At 43.3% G+C, this 17,779-nt stretch overlaps 1 protein-coding gene across 2 annotated transcripts in view; it reads left to right on the top strand.

Moving 5' to 3' along the window:
• The window catches only part of slit2 (slit homolog 2 (Drosophila)), a 433,881-nt gene that overhangs the window by 398,892 nt on the left and 17,210 nt on the right, over nucleotides 1-17,779 (top strand). For both annotated transcript variants that reach the window (XM_067989278.1, XM_067989268.1), the window contains 2 exons: nucleotides 1,045-1,285; nucleotides 3,510-3,640. In XM_067989278.1, the coding sequence (XP_067845379.1) occupies nucleotides 1,045-1,285; nucleotides 3,510-3,640 (372 nt within the window). The remainder of the gene's footprint in view (nucleotides 1-1,044; nucleotides 1,286-3,509; nucleotides 3,641-17,779) is intronic.

Below are 17,779 nucleotides of genomic sequence, written 5' to 3'. Positions count from 1 at the left end.
ACTCCCTCCCCGTAAATATCGAGGCCAAAATGTTACTAACAAATGCATTGAAAAGGCATCTATGCAATGACGCAGGTTTAAGAGAAATCTGATCAAAGTTTCTACCACTGCACCAAGCCAGCCACCGAACATTTGAATTATGTTTCCCTATCAACACATAGATCATCGGTCCAGCTAACAAAGAGGCCAGAATTACAGTGCAGGATTTGTGTATTTTTGTCCCACCGATTTAAAAACTTGTTCTAAGGTTGTGGGTGGTGCATTTATTGCCCGCCTCTAGTTGTGCTGAAAAGGTGGTGGTGGACTTTCTTCTTGAACCACTGAAGTCCTTGTATGGTAGTGCTTGGTAGGGAGAAATATTCCTTGAAAATTTGTGATGGGGCCCCTCAATCCCAGCCTCTGCCCCAGGTGGATCTGTATCCACTCCGGTCTAACCAGCTGCACTTCTGCCAACCAATAACCAAGTCCTACTAAGAGCCTGGGGTTCAGGAAATCCCAACATCCCTGCCCCTTCCCTATACTGATGGCCATGTTTGGGGCAGGCCCATTTCCAACAAGCCATCATGGAATCCTCAAGTTTCCGGCCATTTCATGGGGGTTTTTATGATAATCCAGCACTTTGTATAGTAATTTTTCCTGGCATAGTGGTATTTGAACTCACAAACTCTGGATTGCTGGTCCAGTATCATAACCACTACCCTACCATACCCACTATTAACATGAGTATTCTTTGTCAATAGCCATCATCTAAAGTGTGTACAGTTTTCTACAACCTGTACCAACTGATTTGATTTCTCTAATCTCCGTTTTCAATAGATTAAATCATATCCACTGGTTTAATCCAAATCCAGTACATTTTTTCATTTCTAGCACATTTTGCTTGTTACAGAAACATCTAGATTTCCTTGTTATCTAAATGAGAAGTCCCCATTCATTGGTGAAGGTAAAATCCCAGACAGATAGGCAGTGTGTTTGTGTAGAGTTTGTTGATGCATCATTTTCCATAAGCACTAAGTCAGATTTCCTTATTAACTGTCTTTTCAGTGGCCTGTTTTGCGAGTTGACTCCACCAATGGTTTTACCTCGCACCAGCCCCTGTGATCATTTTGAATGCCAGAATGGAGCCCAGTGCATAGAGATTGGAAACGAGCCTGTCTGCCAGTGCCTGGCTGGTTACGAGGGGGACAAGTGCGAAAAATTGGTTAGTGTGAACTTCGTGAACAGGGATTCCTACCTACAGATTCCTTCACCAAACATCCAGCTTCAACCCAATATCTCTCTCCAGGTATGAAAAAATACTAATTACAAATAGTATATTTGAGCTTTATGTCTGTATGGTATCAGAGGCCCATATGTCAATTCAGTCACCAAAAGGAACTGTTCCTTGAGACGTCCAATCTTGAGTCATTTTTATTCAAACATTCTGTTTTTTAAAACATGCCTTGATTTCAGATTTGGAATGAGCAAAACCTCTATCTGAATCACGAAAAGATAATCAGAAACTCTGATCTGAACTGAACCAAACTGGACTGCATCTACTTAAAATAAATGTTTTGCATCTGTATTTTGCATTCTCAGTGAGAAGAGTTGAATTTCATTTTCATCGCAATGCTGTCATTCCCAAGTGTTACTTCTGGGCAGCTGGTTGTTTGACATGCATGGAAACTCACCACTTGATTAAGAGTCTCCAACCTAAGCTACTGAGAAATCCACACAGGTAGCATGCGAACATATAAAAACGACGGGCAGGAGAAGACCGCTGATCCATCAAGCCTGTGGTTTTGTTTGTCTCAATTGGAGTACATTCTCTCACCCTGTAGAGGCAGACCCCACCTATCTAAGTCAACAGAACGTAGATGAGAGTTGGCAACAGCCAAGGCTCAGAGATCCCAAATGTGCAATGGGGTGCTGTTGCTATTTAAGCATGTAGCCTACAAGCACAGAGTATTGGTAAGTTTTCTGCTGCTTGTCCAGCCACTATCCATCATGACATTGACTTGCAGGGTTATCTGGAGCAAAGTGAAAATAAATCTATCTCGACCTAAAAAGACCCCACTTACCTTCTCACCTAAGAAGAATATTTGTTATTCTCGAGGAACATAATGATATTTGTACTGCATTTGTACTGCCTTGTATATTTGGCAAACGAACATTTAAAGGTTTACTAAATACTTTCCAAAACTGTCAAAAATCCCTTTTAACCTTGCTGAGATTTGTTCATATCTAGATATCTGTGGTGTATATGGACTTTCAAAAGGCATTTGATAAAGTGCCGCATAAAAGGCTTGTCGTTAAGATTGAAACTCATGGGAAAAAAAGAGGGCAGTAGCAGTATGGATACTGAATTGGCTAAGTAACAGGAAACAGAGAGTAGTAGTGAACGGTTGTTTTTCGGACTGGAGGGAGGTGTACAGTGGTGATCCCCAGGGGTCGGTACTAGGACCACTGCTTTTCTTAATATATATTAATGACTTGGACTTGGGTGTACAGAGCACAAGTTCCAAATTTGCAGATGACACAAAACTTGGAAGTGTAGTGAACAATGAGGAGGATAGTGATAGACTTCATGAAGATATAGACAGGCTGGTGGCATGGATGCACACGTAGCAGATGAAATTTAACACAGAAAAATGCGAGGTGATACATTGCGGTAGGAAGAATGAGGAGAGGCAATATAAACTAAAGGGCACAATTCTAAAAGGGGAACAGGAACAGAGAGATCTGGGGGTATATGTGCACAAATCATTGAAGGTGGCAGGGCAGGTTGAGAAAGTGGTTAATAAAGCATATGGGATCCTGGGCTTTATAAATAGAGGCATAGAATGCAAAAGCAAGGAAGTCATGATGAACCTTTATAAAACACTGGTTCAACCACAACTGGAGTATTGTGTCCAGTTCTGGGCACCGCATTTTAGGAAAGATGTGAAGGCCTTAGAAAGGGTGCAGAAGAGATTTACTAGAATGATTCCAGGGATGAGGGACTTCAGTTACGTGGATAGACTGAAGAAGCTCTGTTCTCCTTAGAGCAGAGAAGGTTGAGAGGAGATTTGATAGAGGTATTCAAAATCATAACGAGTCTAGACAGAGTAGATAGAGAGAAACTGTTCCTATTGGTGGAAGGGTCAAGAACCAGAGGACATTGATTTAAGGTGATTGGCAAAAGAACCAAAGGTGACATGAGGAAAAACTTTTTTACACAGCGAGCGGTTAGGATCTGGAATGCACTGCCCGAGGGAGTGGTGGAGGCAGATTCAATCATGGCCTTCAAAAGGGAACTTGATAAATACTAAAAAGGAAAAAATTTGCAGGACTATGGGGATAGGGCGGGGGAGTGGAACGAGCTGGATTGCGCTTGCATAGACCCGGCATGGACTTGGTGGGCTGAATGGCCTCCTTTCGTGCTGTAACCTTTCTATGATTCCATGACTCATCCCTTACAGTTTTGTTTCTGTGAGATGCCATCTCCATGAGGACCCGATTAGTTGACCTCTTCACTTGACATTCCTTAGGTTGCTACGGATGAAGACAATGGGATTTTGCTGTACAAAGGAGATAGTGATCATATAGCTGTGGAGCTTTTTCGTGGGCGTGTACGTGTCAGCTATGACACAGGTATCTATCCAGCATCAGCCATTTACAGGTGAGTAATATCTGTACCCTGTCTCCATTGGGAAAGTGAGTCTCTATTTGCAAATAATAACTACAGACGTGGCTTGGCAAATGAAGACTGAACGTGTGATGGGTAGAGGAGACACATGTTTAATAGAAGGTTTATTTTTATTTTTTTATAAATTTTGTCTTGAGAGATGTTAATGCTGGAGAAAACTTTCCATTTAAGGCACCAAGGGGGGAAAAAATTGGATAGGGCCTATTATTGGGCAGGGATAGTGCGATTCGCTATTACCCCATGCCCAGTGGTCCCTGTGCAGGCAGGACAAGACTTTCGTGAGGCCTGAGGTCTTAACTGCAAGCAGCGTTCCGAATCAGCGTTGCCATGAGGATTCTGTGCAATTCACACTTTCTACCAGCAGGGCGAGCCCCAATCTCTTAATGGCAGGCTGTCTCTTAAGAATCTCTTAAAGGTAGCTGCTCCCTGTTATTTGCTGAAAATAACAGTCTACTGTCTGCATGGAGTCTGAACGGAGATCAGACATCGCACACATAAAACACAGATGCAGCTCCCGTCCATATGTTTACAAACTGATGAGTTATGTTAAAACATTGAATAAAGGTTGCGCACTACTAAATCCCACATCCTCCAATCTGCATACCAGACCTCATCAATCTGCCGATCTGAGTTGGTACCAGGCCTGCGAGAGTGCGTGCACAAGGTTCTCTGCTGATGCACTAGAGACCTTGGTGCAAGAGGTGAAGAGAAGGAGGGACATCCTATATTCGCAGGGTGGGGGGGGCATGAAGCCCTCCAGACATATGCCGAAAGGCAGTGGGAGGCAGGGGAGGAAGGAGGTCAATGCTAGGTTCACAGCATCATGAACATGGATGCAATGCAGGAAGAAGTTCAATACTTTGAATTGAGTGGTCAAGGTGAGTGAGGTCAACTGTCAAGTGACGTCTCCTACTGACTGCACCACTAGCTGCATCCACTGCTCCACACACCACACCCCCATCACCCACATACCAACAAACTCTTTCCATCAGTACTCAACTCTTCCAATCAGATGCTTCCTCTCACCCTTACAAATTACCACTGTTGCAAGCCGCCCACCCAAAACTCACAGGCCACACACACTGGCAGCTATTCAACCATGGGCACATCACCCAGATACAAATCCCACTCTCTTGCAGAAGAAGGTGGCGCATATCCGGAGGCAGCAAGTGGTAGTGGCATTTAGCCCCTCGAGCCTGTTCCGCCAGTCAGTGAGATCATGGTGGACCTGTGACCTAACTCCATATACCTGTCTTAGTCCCATTAAATCAATTTAAAACAGAAATAGACAGTTTCCTAAAAGTAAAGGGAATTAGGGGTTACGGGGAGCGGGCAGGAAATCGGACATGATTTTAGATTTGAGGTTAGGATCAGATCAGCCATGATCTTATTGAATGGCAGAGCAGGCTCGAGGGGCCGATTGGCCTACTCCTGCTCCTATTTCTTATGTTCTTATGTTCTTATCCCTTAATACCCTTGGTTCACAGAAATCTATCAATCTCAGATTTAGAATTCACAATTGAGCTACCATCAATTGCCGTTAGCAAAAGAGTGTTCCAAACTTCTCCCACCCTTTGTGTGTAGAAGCGTTTCATAACTTCACTCCTGCATGGCCTGGCTCTAAATGTTATGTTATGTCACATAGTCCTAGTATTCAAGGATAGGAGACCTCCAAAAACAGTTACAAATGTCTCCATTTGCAGCCAGAAGCAATAATCCAGCCACTAATCTGTAAATCCTGCAAGGTCCCTTTAAATAGCGCTGGTGGGGGGACCTCCAGACACTCTCAGACACGTTCAGATGGTCGGGTTAAGACTGTGTGCTGAGTTGAGCGTTAAGTTCCAAAATGGTGTCTATCACTTTAAATCAGCTTTGCACACTGATTGTATCCATTTCTCCTTACTCTACATGCAACTGGCGTTCGGTATTTACGCATGCTCTAACTCCTATACCAAGATGGTGTCCGGCACACGTCAGGCTGGAAATGTGCCTGCGCAGCCAAGACGTCAGCTTGGATGTTGGAGAGACCGCCTAGCGCCGAAACAACGGGTGCTCATGGCCCAATTTAGTGCCCCAAATATCTTAATCAAGTCCTTCCAAGTCAGGTAGCACAATTAGCTGCAGAGTAAACGTTCCTCTGCTCCATCCCAACAAAATTCTTCAACCTCAATCCCACTGAACTACGGTAACATTTCCCACACCAGCAACTATGTGGCTTCTCTGAGTATGATGGCAGATTGGGGCAGTTTTGTGCTGCGAGTTCGTGCCCACTGAGAACTGGGTTGAGACTGCCCAAACAAATGCATTTCATATGAGCTTCTTCCATAGATAGAAGACGGAGATTTCTGCACATCAGTCTGGGCTGAATTTGAACCCAAGACCCAGAGCTGAAAAGAACAGTGTTAATCCACAGCAACACCCAGGCCTGGGTTCAGTTTGATTTTAAAACATTTGAAACATTTTCTGTAAGAGATAAATGTGCTTTAGTGCTGCTTAAATAATAAAAGGTTCCAAATTTTCTCGAGTTCCACTGGGTTCCCACTGAAACCTCCAGCAGGGATCCAGCGGAATCCACCAGAAAACAGGACCCAGGTCCCCGCCAAAACCCTGATTTCCTAGTCAGCCTCATAAATGGTGGCAGCTTCACGCATCCCTCAAAGGCCAATGACATCATAGAGCGGTCCTTGGGGTGGAGACTGCCCACACAAGGAGCTCCTGCTTCCCCAGCTCCGACAATTCCTGGAATTGGACGAGAGATCGTTATGCTGAGTGAGATGAGGCATACCTTGAAAGGACAAAGTCGGCCTCACCGAGGGGGAATCAGGCAAGGGGAGCGACCTGGTTTCCCAAAATATCTGGACCAGTCCTTTTACACAGAGCACTAAAGTGGCGATGGCTGAGCTAACCCCCCCTCCCCCCACCATGATGGCAGACAGGTGGGGGATTATAAAACAGCATAGGACAGTCGGGCACCACAGATTCACCCAATTGGCAAGAGTGCTCATTGGTCCCATGCAAAGTAGGTGCCCTCCTGCTGATCCCAGGAGATTTGGTGAATCCCAACAGCTGAATTAATGTGGATTGGTGGTATCATTAGCTCAGGGAGTTTCATCTCTGTGTATGTTAACTCAGTTCCTTCATTCTGTTAGAGACAGTAACTCCACTAAATTATTACCCTGTGACAATGTCATCAACATTCACTGTTTAAACAGTTCTACGTATATAATAGTAACTACACTTCAGAAGTAATTAATTTGATGTGAATTGTTTTGGGGTGTCTTAAGGCTGTGATAAGGTGCTACATAATTGATAGTTTTTTGGTCTCTTAAAAAATCAAGAGAAATAATAGGAAAAAAAATCAAAGAAATTTGATTCTGACAGGATTGTCAGTAGCATTTTAGTATTGGAGAGTGTGTAAAATGTTTACCTGCTTGAATGGCGAAAAAACAGTGACACATTTTATCCTTCCAATAGTGAGTTATGTCTGGGGAGAGCTTTTTGAGCCATTTGTCCTTTGGATAAGTACTGGTGGTTACAGGTCTGTCACTGGTGATGGTAATAGGATCAAATTGAGGTGATCAATTAAGAATATCACACAACGAGCATATTGGACAACTTTAAAGGGTTTTGGTTTAAAGAGGAAAGAAAGTATGTGGGAAATATTTTTTGTTGAAAGTACACCCCAATTTTATAGAAGAAAATAATAGCATAGCCTCAAAAGAATTTGATTTAATGTTTTAGTAAAAGTTTTCTTATCGACATGGAGTCAGTTGATTTCAGTCTCCCTGCAAAACCAGTATAAGGATGTCACCAAAGGGATACTTGATGGCCTGAGAGCCAATCAGAAACGCAGGAGCTCATAAAACCATGATGCAGGTTGGGAAATCTGCACCTCTACTTATAGTACGTTTATTGTTTGAATGACTTAGACTTTGAATCACACAAGAAGAAGTTCTGGTCACCCTATTATAGAAAGGATATTATTAAACTAGAAAGAGTGCAGAAAAGATTTACTAGGATGCTACCGGGACTTGATGGTTTGACTTACAGGGAGAGGTTAGACAGACTGGGACTTTTTTCCCTGGAGAGTAGGAGGTTAAGGGGTGATCTTATAGAAGTCTATAAAATAATGAGGGGCATAGATAAGGTAGATAGTCAAAATCTTTCCCCAAAGGTAGGGGAGTCTATAACGAGGGGGCATAGATTTAAGGTGAGAGGGGAGAGATACAAAAGGATCCAGAGGGGCAATTTTTTCACTCAAAGGGTGGTGAGTGTCTGGAACGAGCTGCCAGAGGCAGTAGTAGAGGCGGGTACAATTTTGTCTTTTAAAAAGCATTTGGACAGTTACATGAGTAAGATGGGTATAGAGGGATATGGGCCAAGTGCAGGCAATTGGGACTAGCTTAGTGGTATAAACTGGGCGACATGGACATGTTGGGCCGAAGGGCCTGTTTCCATGTTGTAACTTCTATGATTCTATGATTCTAAGACTTCTACACTTGTGTATGAAGCAGATAATTAATCTACAATTATCACTGTACTTCTACCACTCTATCCAGACTGCCAATCACTGATAAATTCCAGCTGCAAGTCACCTTTGTATTTTTATGAAAACACAAATTCATTGTGCAACTTCTCCAAATAATAAGTTTGTGAAAGCATATTGGTGATTTTTATAAATTTTGCTATTGTGATCTATTCATTTTGCAGTGATAATTGAACAACTGTTCTTAAACTGCACAAATGGACAACTTTACAGTATTTATGGATACTTATTCCACAGACGTGGTTTGAGATATAGTTGGTTCAACTTGTGGCTTTGGGAAGCACATCACTCAGTTGACAATTTTCCATGTCCCACAGTTCCCTGGTGGTAATTCTGTACCTTAAGTAAGCATCAGTGAGTCTAAGAAAGCCAGTTCCTGAAAAGAACCCTGGTGTTTGATGAAAGAAAGTCATTTCAAGTTGTTTCCCTTTCTTTTCTCCTCTTCCTTCCTCTCCTAAAAGGTGGCTCATAGTAGGATCTGTTTCCACAATTGGCAGCAACACTCAAGTATCCTCCCCAAGTAACCATTCTTCATCCATGTGCATAGCGAGTGAGTGTCAGTAGGCTATTCGACTATCGGAGGGGGAGGGTGGCATCACAGTCGAAGCTGATACTGTGCTCACTTGATGTTCACCCACACATACTTTTCCAGCAGGTGAATCAATTCAAGCTCATGCTCACACACTTGACTACAGCCAGTTTAGAGCACCATTGCTCACCTCAGATTAGTGTAAAACCTTACTAAGGCCAGAGAAATGGGAAGAAAATAGAGCGACACTCTCAAATTTACAAAATGAAAAAAAGTATAATTTAAATATTTTAATATCATTTTAAGAACAAAAACTCATTTTGATAATTCGATGTGAAATTAATCTGCAGCAGCGTTCTTTCTAAAGGATCAGGCTGCATGCAATATGCTTGAAACTGGCTGATTCCAAGTGATTCATCCAAACTCATCCAACCAAACAAGACTCGTAATGTCAGAATTAATTGCAGAGTCACAAAAGAGGGGAAAAGAGAAATGTTGTGCCATAAGGCATTAATTAGACAATTCATCACTCATATACTGAATAGTGACAGGTCCTTCTGTCAAGCTGTAGGCTTGCATAACACAAAGGTACTGCTAATAATTAACTCAACTCAATTAGAATACCTTGACAAGCCTGCGATTTTTTTACATTTGTCATTTATTACTACGGTTTCAGTCAAGGAGGACATTATGGTGGCTTTTTAATATGGCTGTCACACAGCAATAGTATGGTATAATGCTTGCATGGGTAATTATGGCTAAGTACTTATATACGCATGATGGACCTGGTTTGTTTAAAACAAAAGCAAGATTACTGCAGATGCTGGAAATTTGAAAGGAAAACAAAAGGCTAAAACGCTGAGCAGGTTGGGCAGCCTCTATGGACAGAACAGACACGTTAACGTAAAAGTCTAGTTGTGACGAAGGGTCCACACCAGAAACGTTAACTTGTGTCTCCACAGATGTTGCCTGATCTGCTGAGCGTTTCCAGCATTTTCTGGTTTGTTTTAACGTTGCTCAAAGTTGAATGTTCTGGTACCTTCCCAGAGTACCTGCATCCCAGAGTACTAAAAGAGGTAGCCATGGAAATAGTAGATGCATTAGTTGTCATCTTCCAAAATTCTATAGATTACGGAACAGTTCCTGCAGATTGGAGGGTGGCAAATGTAACCCCACTATTTAAAAAAGGAGGGAGAGAGAAAACAGGGAACTACAGACAGGTTAGCCTAACATCAGTAGTCGGGAAAATGCTAGAGTCTATTAGAAAGGATGTGATAACAGGACACTTGGAAAATATCAACGGGATTAGACAAAGTCAACATGGATTTATGAAAGGGAAATCATGTTTGACAAACCTACTGGAGTTTTTTGAGGATGTAACAGGTAGAATAGATAAGGGAGAACCAGTGGATGTGGTTTATTTGGATTTCCAGAAGGCCTTTGATAAAGTCCCACGTAAAAGGTTAGTGTGCAAAATTAAAGCAGATGGGATGGGGGGAATATACTGGCATGGATTGAAAATTGGTTACAGACAGGAAACAGAGAGTAGGAATAAACGGGTCTTTTTGGGGTGGCAGGCAGTGACTAGTGGGGTACCGCAGGGATCAGTGCTTGGGCCCCAGCTATTCAAAATATATATCAATGATTTGGATAAGGGAACCAAATGTAATAATTCCAAGTTTGCTGACGACACAAAACTAGGTGGGATCATGAGTTGTGAGGAGGATACAAAGAGGCTTCAAGGCGATTTAGACAAGTTGAGTGAGTGGGCAAATACATGGCAGATGCAGTATAATGTGGATCAATGTGAAGTTATCCACTTTGGAAGGAAAAACAGAAAGGCAGAGTATTATTTAAATGGTGATAGATTGGGAAATGTTGATGTACAAAGGGACCTGGGTATCCTTGTACACCAGTCACTGCAGGTGCAGCAAGCAGTTAGAAAGGCAAATGGTATGTTGGCCTTCATTGCAAGAGGATTTGAGTACAGGAGCAAGGATGTCTTACTGCAGTTATACAGGGCCTTGGTGAGACCACATCTGGAGTATTGTGTGCAGTTTTGGTTTCCTTATCTAAGAAAGGATACACTTGCCATAGAGGGAGTGCAGCGAAGGTTCACCAGACTGATTCCTAGGATGGCAGGACTGTCGTATGAGGAGAGATTGGTTGACTAGGCCTATATTCACTCGAGTGTAGAAGAATGAGAGGGAATCTCATTGAAACATATAAAATTCTGACCAGGACTAGACAGACTGGATGCAGGGAGGATGTTTCCCCTGGCTGGGGGGTCCAGAATGAGTGATCACAGTCTCAGAATACAGGGTAGGACATTTAGGACTGAGATGAGGAGAAATTTCTTCACTCAGAGGGTGGTGAACCTGTGGAACTCTCTACCACAGAAGGCTGTGGAGGCCAAGTCACTGAATATATTTAAGAAAGAGCTAGATAGATTTCTAGAAACAAAAGGCATCAAGGGGTATGGGGAGAGAGCGGGAATATGGTATTGAGATAGAGGATCAGCCATGTTCATATTGAATGGCGGAGCAGGCTCGAAGGGCCGAATGGCCTACTCCTCCTATTTTCTATATTTTCTACCTTCCCAGCTGCATCTGCTCTTCCAAGAGCAATTGAATGGTCCTTTTTTTGTCTGCCCTGGAAAATTCTGCTTTAAATATGATGACAAATTAAATGGCCCAATAAAACTTTAATCTTGTAAATGAAGCTGTCCTCCTGTTAATAGAAATGGCACATCACAAAGCTGTGCGTCTAATCATTGAAATCAGAACAAGGTCAACAGTGAGGTACTGGGTTAACACTGTGCACAGCGTCTGTCAGTCATATTTGAATTGTTGCTGTGACAAATGGTCTTCCATTAAGTCCGAGTGAGCTAGAAAACATCCATCTCCCCAGGCAATGCCAGATAATTAAACACACTATTTTAATCCTTTTCACACTTCCACTGATTAACAGCTAGCAAAGGCAGTCTAGATATGTTTGCTTGTCATCTCTGGAAGAGTTGGTATTCTTTTCCATGCATCAGACAACTGGCCATTTGTATACTCAACATCTTATCTTCCTCTGAATATGGCAGCAGAGCAAGTTAGACATGAAAACCCATTCTTTGCTGTTTAAGCACTTCTTTACTAAATGAGTTTGCTCACAAAAATGTAGTTCCTTTACCACCCACAATTATAATGTAATGTTAGTTACTACAGCCCGAGCCCGCTTTGCACAGCAGTCCCGGAAAGCATTTATAGGAATATAGGTTCATAGGAGCAGGAATCCCTCCAGCCCCTCGAGCCTGTTCTGCCATTCTATTAGATCATGACTGATCTCTACCGCATCTCCATATAACCACCATATCCCTTGATACACCTACCTAACAAAAAACTATCAATCTCAGTCTTAAAAATGTCAATTGTCACAGTATCCACAGACTTTTGGAGGAGAAAGTTCCTGATTTCACTCCTGAATGACCTGGCTCTAATTTTAAGATTGTGCCCCCTTGTTCTGCATTCCCACACCAGAGGAAATAGTTTCTCTGTATCTACCCTATTGAATCCTTTTATCATTTGAAACATCTCAATTCGATCACCCCTCAACTTTCCAAACTCAAGGGAATACAAGCCAAGTTTTTGCAACCTGACCTCATAATTTAACCCTTTAAGCCCTGGTATCATTCTGGTGAATCTGCAGTAGTCGATCTCGATGGGAAAAAATATATTTAAAAATGTAGTACTCTTTATGAAAGTTGAATTTGTTGTAAAAATTATTAATTTTTTTTCTTGTTCTCTTCGTATCTTGTTTCTTACCTTTTGTTTCATGCCTTTCTTTCCATTTTCCCCTCTATTGAGTTTTTTATCTTTTGGCCTGCTATTTTATTCTCCCTTGGTTTTCTTCAGTTTCTCTTGAGTCTTTTTGCTACTTTAGTTTACGTTGGTTATGTTTATTTTTTTCTGCATTGTTTTACAGTTATTTAATTTTGAATGTGGTGCCTTTTGTTAACACAGAGACCAAGCACATTGCAGCCCAACTCCTTCCCTTTCACACGCGGAGTATGTACTGGTTACAAAAGAGTAACTTAAGAGCAGGGATTGAGCATTCTGTCCCAGGCTGTCCATGGAGCTGGAGTCCATGGCAGTGTTGGTGGTGGCAGGGACTAATACGACTGTTTGCTAATTGAGGGTTGGAGAGTAGCTTGCACCCTCTCCGTGTGAAAATCATTCTGAATGTGATTATGAGGAGGTCTGGGAAGGAAACTGTGAAAAGCGGTTGGGGTGAGAATTACAGTTAAAAGAAATGGCAACTCCAGAGGATCAGGAAAGAAAAAAGTGGCCGCCAGAGGAATTCAATCATCTGTGAGGGAGTTGGAAGTAAAAATATGGAGTGGAAAAGAAGAACAAGTGGGGGTGGGGTTAAGAAAAATCCTCTGAGTTATGAGCTGCTCTTGACAATACTGTTGACGATCCGGATTCTTTCCCCTCAGTCTGGTTCAGTAATAACTGAAGTCGAATACATTTTAAAGTTCAGCACAACTTTAATAGCAGGGTTCTTAGTCTGCAGCATTGATTTGGACTCCTGATAGAGTCCCTCTATGCTGGCAGAGCAAGAACAAAAACATACAGAAATCCACACGTTTTTATACAAATCAATAGGGTTGGAACATACTTAACGAGGGTCAACACCAATCATAAGCCGGGCATAGGTTGCCATGCGAGGTTACATTATTTCCGGCCAATCATAAATCGTCCATGTGCTGATCATGCTGCTGTTAGACATCAAATGGGATACTTCCTCACCTTCCAACTTGGAATGTTCTTCCCTGTCCCTTCTGTTCCTTATCTCCCAACCTGGAATGTCTTTCAACTTTGGCTAAGCTCGTTACCTATATTGATCTGCCATAAACATGGAGACATTCAGACCAGTCCTTGAATCACATCAAAGACCTATCATTGATAATTGTAAACAATTTTACAACACCAAGTTATAGTCCAGCAATTTTATTTTAAATTCACAAGCTTTCGGAGGCTTCCCCCTTCCTCAGGTGAACGATGTGAAATGAAGTCCTCGAAATGAAATCGCATTTATAATTCACAGAACAATGCTTGGTGAGTACAGACAGTTTTTTCAACTGCCCGTTGCCAAGGCAATCAGCGTGCAGACAGACAGGTGTTACCTGCCAGGTCTCACAGAATATACAAATCACCAAAAAAAAACCAACAAACAAAAAAAAACAGAGATAGAGAGGTAGAAACATAGAAAAGACAGCAACTGACCCGTTATATTAAAAACAGATAACATTTGTTCGCTGGTGGGGTAACGTGTAGCGTGACATGAACCCAAGATCCCGGTTGAGGCCGTCCTCATGGGTGCGGAACTTGGCTATCAATTTCTGCTCGACGATTTTGCGTTGTCGTGTGTCTCGAAGGCCGCCTTGGAGAACGCTTACCCGAAGGTCGGTGGATGAATGTCCATGACTGCTGAAGTGTTCCCCGACTGGGAGGGAACCCTCCTGTTTGGCGATTGTTGCGCGGTGTCCGTTCATCCGTTGTCGCAGCGTCTGCATGGTCTCGCCAATGTACCATGCTCTGGGGCATCCTTTCCTGCAACGTATGAGGTAGACAACGTTGGCCGAGTCACAGGAGTATGAACCATGCACCTGGTGGGTGGTGTCCTCTCGTGTGATGGTGGTATCTGTGTCGATGATCTGGCATGTCTTGCAGAGGTTACCGTGGCAGGGTTGTGTGGTGTCGTGGACGCTGTTCTCTTGAAAGCTAGGTAATTTGCTGCGAACGATGGTCTGTTTGAGGTTGGGTGGCTGTTTAAAGGCGAGTAGTGGAGGTGTGGGGATGGCCATAGCGAGGTGTTTGTCCTCATTGATGACATGTTGAAGGCTGCGGAGAACATGGCGTAGTTTCTCCGCTCCGGGGAAGTACTGGACGACAAAGGGTACTCTGTTGGTTGCATCCCGTGTTAGTCTCCTGAGGAGGTCTATGCGATTTTTTGCTGTGGCCCGTCGGAACTGTCGATCGATGAGTCGAGCGTCATATCCCGTTCTTACTACGCCCTAGTAAGAACGGGATATGACGCTCGACTCATCGATCGACAGTTCCGACGGGCCACAGCAAAAAATCGCATAGACCTCCTCAGGAGACTAACACGGGATGCAACCAACAGAGTACCCTTTGTCGTCCAGTACTTCCCCGGAGCGGAGAAACTACGCCATGTTCTCCGCAGCCTTCAACATGTCATCAATGAGGACAAACACCTCGCTATGGCCATCCCCACACCTCCACTACTCGCCTTTAAACAGCCACCCAACCTCAAACAGACCATCGTTCGCAGCAAATTACCTAGCTTTCAAGAGAACAGCGTCCACGACACCACACAACCCTGCCACGGTAACCTCTGCAAGACATGCCAGATCATCGACACAGATACCACCATCACACGAGAGGACACCACCCACCAGGTGCATGGTTCATACTCCTGTGACTCGGCCAACGTTGTCTACCTCATACGTTGCAGGAAAGGATGCCCCAGAGCATGGTACATTGGCGAGACCATGCAGACGCTGCGACAACGGATGAACGGACACCGCGCAACAATCGCCAAACAGGAGGGTTCCCTCCCAGTCGGGGAACACTTCAGCAGTCATGGACATTCATCCACCGACCTTCGGGTAAGCGTTCTCCAAGGCGGCCTTCGAGACACACGACAACGCAAAATCGTCGAGCAGAAATTGATAGCCAAGTTCCGCACCCATGAGGACGGCCTCAACCGGGATCTTGGGTTCATGTCACGCTACACGTTACCCCACCAGCGAACAAATGTTATCTGTTTTTAATATAACGGGTCAGTTGCTGTCTTTTCTATGTTTCTACCTCTCTATCTCTGTTTTTTTTTGTTTGTTGGTTTTTTTTTGGTGATTTGTATATTCTGTGAGACCTGGCAGGTAACACCTGTCTGTCTGCACACTGATTGCCTTGGCAACGGGCAGTTGAAAAAACTGTCTGTACTCACCAAGCATTGTTCTGTGAATTATAAATGCGATTTCATTTCGAGGACTTCATTTCACATCGTTCACCTGAGGAAGGGGGAAGCCTCCGAAAGCTTGTGAATTTAAAATAAAATTGCTGGACTATAACTTGGTGTTGTAAAATTGTTTACAATTGTCAACCCCAGTCCATCACCGGCATCTCCACATCATATCATTGATAAGACAATGCAGGCCTGCTGACTAAGCAAACATATGGCCCAGCAGGAGGGCCAGGCCACTTGTATCAATCTCAGTTACTAATTAACCCTTTCTAACCATTTTGCATTCTGCTTCTTTGCCACATAGGCATCTTAATATTTTACTAAAAACTGACCACGTAGGGATTCTCACTGTTACCTGGAGCTTAACTTCAGGTAGGAATATAGGATATAGGAACAGGAGTAGGCCATTCAGCCCCTCGAGCCTGTTCCCCATTCAATTAGATCATGGCAGATCTGCAAAGGGAACTAAGGGCCTGGCCTTATGCAGTATCTGTGGAGACACGGGATTTAGCTTTGGGCAGGAGCAGAAATTCGCACCCGATCTCTGTTCATCTTGTTGAGTGAACATCAAGCAAGATGGAAGTCAAAGATTCAACTGGGAGTCAGGTCAGGAAGCCCACCAGGTGTGGGGTGGCTGGCTATGGGACAAGAGAATCCAAAGAAAACTTATATTGAATCGGGGACAGTGACTCGATAAAATTACCATAAGTAAAGCAACAGTAATGAAGAATATAATAGCACTAAAGAGTGACAAATCCCCAGGACCAGATGGTTTCCATCCCAGGGTTTTAAAGGAAGTAGGTGAGCACATTGCGGATGCCCTAACTATAATCTTTCGAAGTTCTATAGATTCAGGAACTGTCCCTCTAGATTGGAAAATTGCACACGTCACTCCGCTTTTTAAGAAAGGAGAGAGAGGGAAACCGGGGAATTATAGACCAGTTAGCCTAACATTTGTTGTGGGGAAAATGCTGGAGTCTATAATTAAGGATAGGATGACTGAACACCTCGAGAATTTTCAGTTGATCAGTTGGCTGAGCGAAAGGCGACAGTGTCGGGATAATGGGTAGGTACTCACATTGGCAGGATGTGACTAGTGGAGTCCCGCAGGGATCTGCCTTGGGGCCTCAATTATTCACAATATTTATTAACGACTTAGATGAAGGCATAGAAAGTCTCTATCTAAGTTTGCCGATGACACAAAGATTGGTGGCATTGTAAGCAGTGTGGATGAAAACATAAAATTACAAAGGGATATTGATAGATTAGGTGAATGGGCAAAACTGTGACAAATGTGAGGTCATCCACCCATCAGGGTACTTTCTAAATGGTAAAAAGTTAAAACCAGTGGATGTCCAAAGGGACTTAAGGGTTCAGGTACATAGATCATTGAAGTGTCATGAACAGGTGCAGAAAATAATCAATAAGGCAAATGGAATGCTGGCCTTTATATCTGGAGGACTAGAATACAAGGGGGCAGAAGCTATGCTGCAGCTATACAAAACCCTGGTTAGACCGCACCTGGAGTACCGTGAGCAGTTCTGGGCACCGTACCTTCGGAAGGACATATTGGCCTTGGAGGGAGTGCAGTGTAGGTTTACTAGAATGATACCCAGACTTCAAGGGTTAAGTTACGAGGAGAGATTACACAAATTAGGGTTGTATTCTCTAGAGTTTTGAAGGTTAAGGGGTGATCTGATCGAAATTTATAAGATATTAAGGGGAACAGATAGGGTGGATAGAGAGAAACTATTTCTGCTGGTTGGGGATTTTAGGAGTAGGGGGCACAGTCTAAAAATTAGAGCCAGACCTTTCAGGAGCGAGATTAGAAAACATTTCTACAGACAAAGGGTGGTAGAAGTTTGGAACTCTCTTCCGCAAACGGCAATTGATATTAGCTCAATTGCTAAATTTAAATCTGAGATAGATAGCTTTTTGGCAACCAAAGGTATTAAGGGATATGGGCCAAAGGCAGGTATATGGAGTTAGATCACAG

Source organism: Heptranchias perlo, chromosome 1 (genome assembly GCF_035084215.1).
Source record: "Heptranchias perlo isolate sHepPer1 chromosome 1, sHepPer1.hap1, whole genome shotgun sequence".
In the NCBI taxonomy this organism is placed as follows: domain Eukaryota; kingdom Metazoa; phylum Chordata; class Chondrichthyes; order Hexanchiformes; family Hexanchidae; genus Heptranchias; species Heptranchias perlo.
Note: the sequence above shows the minus strand (reverse complement) of the source record. Positions and strands in the feature narration are given on the sequence as shown.